The 9,386-nt window shown below is 42.5% G+C and overlaps 1 protein-coding gene across 1 annotated transcript in view; it reads left to right on the forward strand.

Annotated features, from left to right (window-relative positions):
- The window catches only part of TMIE (transmembrane inner ear), a 36,558-nt gene extending 31,006 nt beyond the window's left edge, over window positions 1-5,552 (forward strand). Inside the window, exon 4 of the mRNA XM_052808846.1 lies at window positions 4,267-5,552. Within this exon, the coding sequence (XP_052664806.1) occupies window positions 4,267-4,589 (323 nt within the window). The 3' untranslated portion in view covers window positions 4,590-5,552. The remainder of the gene's footprint in view (window positions 1-4,266) is intronic.
- The last annotated feature ends 3,834 nt before the right edge of the window (window positions 5,553-9,386 follow it).

Genomic DNA, 9,386 nt, shown 5'->3' on the forward strand with positions numbered 1-9,386 from the left:
AAGAAAAAGAGTTGTTAGAGTTTCACATTACCCGTAAATGGCTTACCCTATTTGGATGGCCAAGAGTATTTCTGTCACTGGTCTCCACTGCTCTTACTCATCTTTCCTGATTCTGTACCCTAGGCTCTACTGAAACTCTCCTAACTCTCTCTGGTCATGTCCAGTCCAGACCTCTCAACTCCCTGCCTGTGGTGAAAGAAGAAGATGAAATGGCCCTTCAAGGAAATTAGGGGACTGCCTTCCTGTCTGTCTGTCTATGGCTTCTCTTTTCTGATGAGATCCATCATACCTTGGACTCTCTGCTTCTCAGTTCCCTTTCTGCATTTGACCTCTGTTTTCTCAATACCTTTTTATGAACTTTTTTTCTCTTTCCTGTGTCTCTGCAAGCTCTGTGATCTACAGCTTTGTAGCAACTGGAAGTTTCCTTAACTCAAAATATGATGCTTCAGTCCATGAAGGCCAGGTTGGACGGGGCTTTGAGCAACCTGCTCTAGTGGAAGGTGTCCCTGCCCATGGCAGGGGGATTGGAACTACATGATCTTTAAGGTCCCTTCCAACCCAAACCATTCTATGATTCTATGATTCTATGAAACTGGTGAAAGAGGCAGATAACATAATTGTAGAAATTTAGTCGTACACCAGCAAAATACAGAACTAAGTGCTTAACAGTAGGAACTTGCACATACCTCAGTATTTCAGAGGTGTTCAGGCACCTGATTATCCTTACACTATAAACTGAGGGTGGCCAGACCACTCTCTGGAGCTGAACCCAATTGGCATGAATAAACCCTTGTCCATACAGTTAAATTCTCTTAACTTACTTTAAAGTCAAAGGTCATCCAAAGGCCTAGTTAATGCACTCTTACGTGTATGAGCAATCACACATGGAAGTGCTTCGTATTGTGTCCTTCAATTTCCTGCCCAAAAGACCAAACTCTGACTCTGTAAGGAGCAGGTATCAGTAGATCCCAGAGGGTGTAAAGGATCATGCCTGTAGATAGCAGAAAGCCAAATTCACTCATTTGCTGCTGCATCCTCTTCCTGTCTAGCTGTTACTTCTGGAAAACCAATAAATTAAGGATGAGAATATCCAGAAGAGACAGAAAGGGTATTTGGGCAGCAGAATGGCCATTTCACCCCTGAATGCTAATAAATTTTGATGTCCTGTAAGCAGCCTTTACATCCCACAAACACGTACATGTACTCCATCCAAAGGCTGGCTATTTTGCTGTAGGTTTAATCAGACCATAGTAAATTATTGCAGCATGAACTCATGAATAAATTACCATAAGAAAGCAATTTATGGGAAGTCAGCTGCACCATAAAGACTACCTTAAACTTTTATCCAGTTAAATGTATAAGTTGAGTAGTTGACCACCCTTTAACCTTTGAGAATCTCAGAATTATGGTCCTGGCATGATGCAGGGTAGGCGGCTGGTGGATAACATGTTGCTGAGTGGCTGCTGATATCTGGTAATGGCTTGTGAATATGTGTTCTCTGAAGCTCCTAGTCCTCTAGGACTAGGCAGATATAAATCTGCCCAAGTTGTCCTGAAGGAATTAGTACTGGGGTGGGAGTCATCTGTCCACCAGTACATTATACACACCTATGGAGAAGTCTGCATCAGCACTAGTTGTCTGGACTTTATCCCTTCCTCCAGGGCGGAAAATAAAAAGGATGTGATTCCTTTCACGGTAGGGGCGGTGCTAAAGTGGAAGAGGTATATTGTGCCTTAAAAATGCCTGTACGTCTCCAACCCTGGCGACTCAAAAGGACTGACTCAGCCGTCAGCGCCTAAACTGTTAGATGCAAAAGCTATGTGTGATCAAACCCACCGGTTTGCCCTTCTTCTGAGGTTAGTGTGCATCCTGTCCCCAAAAACTTTCACTACATGATTTAAGCATTACAATGGAAAGTATGCAAACCTTTGGGCTTCATCTCTGTGCTGTTATTTTCATCTGTACAGAGTGTGATGCTTGCCATGTTGCCCCACTGACGTTTGGCAACTGACCTTGATTTACGCGGTCATGAAATATAATGTTTGTGTCGACTATTTATATACTTATACTGTGACAACCCCTCGTAGACCCAGTCAAGGCCAGAGTGATGACTTGAGTGATTTTAATTACTGAGTGGCCATTAAATGCTTTAAAGAAAGATTTCTGTAAGTGTCAAATACTGTTAATCATGAATATATACAATGCTTAAATAGTCTCATTTCTTGGCATTATTTTACCCTACTTCACATTTATTATGATGGAATATTCTAACTGCCAAATGGCTCTCCATGCACTTTTTTGAGTGTCATATATGGCAAACCTTTTTACTGGAGATAAATAAAATGGACTTCAGGCTTCAGTGTATAAAATGTTATATACAAATTGATTCATTTGTGTTCTGTCTGCCAGTCTCTGGGAGAAGTACAAGCAGGACTTGACCTTTGCTCTGGGTCGAGATGCACTGTCTGTGTCCATGGCCTGGGAGATCTTCAAGTATTCTGCTCTGAGACTGCTCCAGCTGACATTTTGGGGAGTTCATCTGGTTCCTACCATATTTGTCCAGGAAGCAGACAATGTGGTGTTTTTGGGGTTTTTTTTATTCTTCCCTCTCTTTTTTTTTTTTTTATATGAAATGTCAGGAGTTCCCCTGTGGTTGTCAGAAAAAGTCTGTATTGTTCTATTCCCATTTGTATGTATAAATGAATTGCCAGTTCCCAAGGTCAAAGGATGATATTTTATTTTAGTGTGTATGCTGAAGGAATATTTTAGGTAAACATAACAAATTCAGGTTTGCTTCTCACCTGTAGTACATTGATGCAATTTGAAAGTGACACTGCAGACATCCATAGCAATGGGAGATTTGGGGCTACTTAAACAGCTAGGAGTCCAATGGCTCCAGGTAAGGGTTGAGACTTCTCACCAAAGGCCCATACCGAATTACGTCCTAACCCAGTTCACTGCCATCTTTTCTTAGCCTGTGGCAAATGTGAAATAATTTAACTTAGCCTAGGTGCCAGCTGAAGAAAGCTAAACAGTGACCAACCATCCTTCGTTTGCTGAGGTTGCTCCCAGGTCATTGCTACATCTTGGCTCATTTTAATTATTAAGTTGTGTTAACAAGGCTATCTATTTACGTATCTGAGTCCTATACTGGGGATTTTCAGAGAAGGAGGTCATGGTAAACTTAACGCATTTTCACTTGTTTTTGCAAAACTTTATACTCTGCTGGTCTTGAGCAAAGGAAAAACTTTCCATACGAAATATATGAAATATGATCTGTGTTTAAGTGTCAAGTTGCTGCTTGAGATGAGAGTTCAGTGCATCAAGCTCTGACTTCAGAAATACTTTTGAGAAAATGAACCACTTCTAGTAGAAGAAAAATAAGAAAGATGAGGAAAAGTTTTCTGCTACCAAAGCCTTTGTCAGAATAATTAAAGTCTGCAAAGCCAGTGTGGTACTTATGAGTCTTCTCACCTGAAATGTGGACACTGAATCCAAGATATTCCTAAGTAAAAATATTCCATAAGTGAAGATATTATAAGCTTCCTATAACTCATATGGCTTGTTAAAACATACCAAAATAGGGCTAATTGTGCACTAGAGTTAATTGCTATATGCCCATGGTATGCTGCTGCCATTAATTGCAGTGTTACAGGTGGGAAGCCAGTCCCATTGTGACTGGACATGGAGAGGACATAAGCTAAGCCTACTTTATAGTCTTGTGCTGGGCGAGCCATCTTCTGCTTGTCTGTCTCTGAAAGCAAAGATCCCCAGCAGAATCCCTACTGTCCACTCTCAGCTGCAGGATGCATACCTCATACACAAAGAATTAGAAAAGCCAACCAACCAACAAAAAAACCAAACCCAAGACAGGTCTGTACTGAATTGCACGAGAGATCTTTCCGTTCCTTCTTGTGGAAGGAGACAACTCCACATTGAAAGTCATTATTGGGAAATGCTTATGGACCGTGCTTGTAATGTTCATGGAGCAGTTCCTACCAACAGGAGCCGTTTCCTCTGATAGATCCACAACTCAGCTCTTGAAATTACCAGTTCTGCTTTATCCCATTAGTCTATCTTCTCAAAACAAAGACAGGAAAAGCTGCTAGTCAGTGAGCAAACCAGCTGTACGGACAAAGCCCCAGTAGAAATATTTTCCCTTTGTCCAAGATTTGCCAGCAGGGAGCAGGAGATTTGCTTTCTTCCTGGCTAGTGTCAACCCAAGTTAACTGCTTTTCTGTTTTCTTTTTCCATCTTTGCATACAGCTCAGGTTGCAGAAGAAAAAAAAGAAGAAGTTCCCACTGTATCTGGAAAAGTGGACAAAACTCAGGGTAAAAAAGGTGGATCCAAAGGCTCCAAGAAGAAGGACGGTGAAAAGGACCAGAAAGAAGGATCCAAGAAAGAAGGGAAGGATGGGGCCAAAAAGAAAGAAGGAGAAAAGGGAGAAAAGGGGGGAAAGGACACTACTGACAAGAAACAAGGTGGTGGGAAGAAAGGTGAAAAAGAAGGTGAAGCAGCAAAATCAGGAGGCACCAAAACTAATGGCAAGGCTGGCGGGAACGCCAAAGCCCCAGCAAAGAAGAAGTGACCTTGCTGAAAGCCAGTGCTGGCAGTCTTTCGGGGAGGGCACTGCCAAATTGCTGTGGGTAGAGCACTGGGAGCAGATAGGACATGCTGTCTCCATACCCTCAGACTGTTGAGTGCCACTGGATATAGGGATTTATTACCTTTTGAAGACCAAGTCACTGGGGTTTTGTCCACCAGAGGAAAACCTGGCCATTTGGCTAGACAGTATCTTGTAAATAAAATGCACTGTGCAGAGCTACGTAATAGTAATGACTGGAACCAAACTGCAACCTGGAGTGAGAATCAGAACTTTGGATAAGCATGGAAATTCACAGAGAAGATCTAAACTAATGGGAGGACATGATTCATTTAAAATTTGTTCTTCTTGAGGACCTTAAGGAGCTTGATAAATATTTACTAGCACTCATCTCCTCCTAAAGAGTATTTGCATGTGGGGAATTTTAGGGATTAAGCAAATTCTGGATGCAAAACCCCAAAGAATGGAGTTTTCTAAGTCAGCTCATGTGGTTTCTGAGAGGTGGCTTGGACATACAGGAGAAAGCTTTTCTTCCTTCTCAGATGCCTCCTTCTCTGGACTGCTGAAGGAAATACAAAAGTCTGCACATCTCCCAGAAGATTTATCCACCTTTTTCTCTTTTCTGATCAAAGACATATAAATCAAGCTGTAGGAGGATGTGCACAGAATAAGAAAAGAGGACTGCATCTGTGCTGCTGTAGGCAGTAGCTGTCCTCAGTTCATTATCCCTTCAGGAAAGGCAGCAGATAAGAAGAGCCCACAGGGACTAAGGGGATGTGAAGATGCTCAGCCTGTTGCAGCAGAAACTCAGGGTCTCAGGGGAGCAGGGCTGAATGCATTAATGTTTTTGCTCTCTGCCTGAGCAGTTTCAAAACCAGGGATTTTGCTACACTTTTAATGTGGCTGCTATTTCTCTCACCACCTGGAAAATTTTGAAGAGTAGTTTTAGCAGGAGCAGCTTTTCTCCTAGTGTGTTTTGTAAATATCTCAGCAATTTATGCCTAAAGATTAACAGCCATAGGGTATTTAGCTAAAAAGCTAAGGGAGGGATAGTTTGCAAGCTATTGTGATGACTAAAGCTCTACCTATTGTCTCTGCTGGATACACCACCTCTGAGTGTAGATACTGGCATGGCTTTGTCTGCTCCATGGAGCAAGGAGGGAGTTATCTGCAGTAGTTTATTCAGCTTGGGCCCCATGAGTTAGATTTATATCAATCCAACTGCTTTCTATTGACCCTATGGTTTTAACACAGACAGAGAACTGATCTATCACTGCAAAAACATTTCTCATTTGTCCCACCTTTCCTTTCCTCTCTCTCCTCTCCTACCCAACCCATCCTTGTAGAAAATGAACCCAGCAAAATTAAAAGCATGTGTTACTGAGGTCAGTCAGCTCATAAAAGGCCCCAAAAGCACCAGAGCTACTGAAGCGGAGGTGTAAGACTTGAGGAGAAAGAATGGGAAAGATGTTAACAGCCACAGAAATATTTACTAAGAGCATGAACGGTGACAGCTCACAGCCTCCAGGTATGATCTGCTATGCTAGAGGAGTACGGAGAGAAGTCAGGGTCAGAAATTCTGCCCCTATACGCGGACAAGTGGTTGGAGCCCTAAATCTCCATCCACTGCAATGATACCCAACGATGAGTGTGAAGATGTATGTTATAGCCATCTATGTTTAAGTCTGAATCTCAGTCCCACCCCTAATTTTTCAAAGGCTGAAGATGAGTGGGGATTGCAGCTTCCAGGCAGGAGCAGAGGACTTGTTTTCAATTCCCTTCTCAGCCTGAAAAGTCTCAGATATCTAGGTTTATGGCTCAGGACAACTATTGGGCTGTATGTAAGACCAGGAAAAGGAGTTTATCCACTTTTTCAGCTGGAACAAAAGTGATACAAGAGTCATACAACTGACTGGAGGGGAGGCAACCCTGCAGGAGCACAGGTCTGTAATCCAGACTGTGTGTGTATGTGTATGTGCATGTGTAACCCCTGATGAGGTATCCGTTCATATTAACACACCTTCACTCAGGGACCTGCAGAGACTCCTAGTGCCAGAGTTAATGAAAGCACTTTGATTCCAACACACAGAAACATGACAGGTGTCAATCATTATATTTCAGTCACCTGCTTTCTTCTGCTCTCTTCCTGTTTAATTGATTTCTTCCATAAGGAGTCACAAAGAAAAAAAGGAAAAAGAATTTTAAAATTGCATTCAGGCCAGACTCTTTGCCTGTGTGCAGAGATGTCACTCCCTGGGACCTGCATAAGGTTTTATGGGCTCACTGTGGTTTTGGGGGGGGCTGAGTGGGTGCTTATATCTTATAAACTCCAGTTCACAGGTAAAGCAGCTGTAGGATGGGATCCAGCTGTGATTTAGGCAGGAAAGACTGCTTCCCTGTCCTGCAGCTGGAAACATGGTGTGGTGCTGTTAATCCTGCTATTAATGGTCTTTAGGGTGTGCAGAAAGAGGATGCTGACTTAGTCTGTACCTGTTTGGTGAGAGGGAAGAGGACCAGATCTATTCCTGATCCGAAAGCTTCAATGGAGAAAATCTGCCCCCTCACGTTGTCATTAAGCTCACTATCACAGAGTAAAATAGCTCTTTCCTCAACCCCCTCCTCCCCAATACAACCACCACCTCTCTCACACCAAAAAAAAAAAAAAAATACTGCATTGGGACTGCTGGAGCCTTTGCAATTCATTTTAATTCATTTCTGCCAAGATCAGACAGCAAATACATTCAAAGTCTTACATGTCAGCTCACACTAGTTTGTGGTCATGTCTTACTGAAAAAAAGATGTTGTGTTAAAAAAAAAGTTTCTTCTCTGAGAAGGAGCCCCTTTCGTCACCTAAGGGGTATATCAACTTGTTTCTAAGTTGTCAGAGTGACAGTGTGTGGGTGGAATGAAGGGAATACGTTACTGGGGATTGCAAACTCTCAGGAAAACATCCTGCCTAACAAGACTTGTCATAATGCCTGAAGTGGGCATGGAGGGAAGTAAATCTACAGGCACAGTCCAAAACCGGTATGCATTTTCCCCTGGTTCTTATTACAGTGGTCGGGTGGAATCTGAAAGTCAGATCACGGTGGGTGTAAAATAGCACTGCTGGAGTGGAGCACTCTGACCAACAACAGCTTGGGAGCTGCTGTTTACACCACCAGATGGAGAAATTGCATTGGAAAAATTACATCCGCAGCTGCTGAAGCTTTGCAAAATGAATCATTAATGACAAGGTTGGAGATAACGCTGATTTCTCTGAAAACATAAGTGAGATGACAAATCCCAGAGGCCAAAAGCAGGATTTAAGACCCCATGCTCAGAAATCCAGGTAGTAATGACAGTAGCTCTGCTTTCATTCGATTAGCCTGATGGTGTGTGCATGGCAAGGGTGGTGTGGAGAAAAAAAAAAAACGAGATACTACACAGTCAGGATGAGGAAGGACTTGCAGGATCTCCTGCTCGACATATTCCATAGCTTTCCACTAGAGGGGACCTTGTTCTTCCTCTGCAATATGTGGAGACAGTTTTAAAAGTAGTTTGTGCTGGATATATTTTGTCTTATTTGTGGTGTTAAATCAAGCCTGGCATTGGTAACATCTCTTCTGCAGTCCAAAGAAGACTTTCATGGCATTGGTTTATCTCCCTGAGCCATCATATCTTCTTCCAGTATTGTTCTTCCACTTGTTAATAGAGGTAAGGTTTCAGCTGACAGTAGCTTCGTACCCCAAGGACTTCATTGACGTAAGAGACATCAAGAAAATAGTCACTGGCTTTGGTGGATAAAACTTAAGTCAGCCTAGCTAGGTGTCCCCAAGGGGTTGCAGTGAGGATCATAAGTCTGGATGAGCAGGTCAATAGGAGGAGATGGAAAGCTGAAATTTTTTAATTTAATTCCTGGTTCATTTAGGAAAGAGGCCCATGGAAAATCTGTCCGCATTATTTTCCTTCTGCTCCCTTTTCCTCATTGGTTTTGCTTTTGGTGTTAATGAAAAGCAGTGAAAAACTAAGCATAGGTTCTGTGCTGATCTGCCAGGAGATACTACACACAAGGTGCATCTATTGCTAGGAAATTTCATGATACCTTTTCAGCACTAAATTGCAGCATTCTCCAATGGATGAAATCCTTTGGAGTAATTATAGCTGCCCCAGAGGCTCTCAAGGAAAAATATGGTCTTTTTTTTCCTCTGTTTCTGTAATTCCTTACACAGTGGGACTCTGAATAAGAATTGCTGCTTCTTATTGATTTCATAATACAGATCTAATAATTAGAAGTATCTTGGATCTACCTTCTGAAAGGAAACTCTCTATGTCGCGCTCCCTTTTGAGATGTAGCAAGGAAGAAATCTGGATCACCTTGAGCTGTCCCAGTCACGTGGTGAGACCCATGGAGAACAAATAAGGTCTTCACTGGGACTGGGAAATTCCACCTTCCCCCAGATGACATGTGGAGTCCCAAACCTGAGGTAGAGCTGTTAAAACCATGGGTTTTTCCCGCCAGTGGCTAAAAAAGAAAAGGATCAACCCCCAGATATTTCCAGGACTGGAGATGGAGCTCTTCTTCTGGAAGGTCAGGTTGGACTTTATGTTACTGACATGGGTGGCCATTTTCAAAGAGAAAGGGTTTTGTAGGTTTAAAGAAAAGGGTCTTTTTTTCAGAAATAAAGAGGTGCAAAAGTTCTCCTTTCCCTCTTTTTCATTTCTTCTTTTTTGGGGGGGAGAAACTGGGGTCCTTTAAGCATGTTCCTGCAAATGCACCATCCAGCTAAACACCCTCATGCA

The sequence above is a fragment of the Harpia harpyja genome, chromosome 1 (assembly GCF_026419915.1).
Source record: "Harpia harpyja isolate bHarHar1 chromosome 1, bHarHar1 primary haplotype, whole genome shotgun sequence".
NCBI lineage: Eukaryota > Metazoa > Chordata > Aves > Accipitriformes > Accipitridae > Harpia > Harpia harpyja.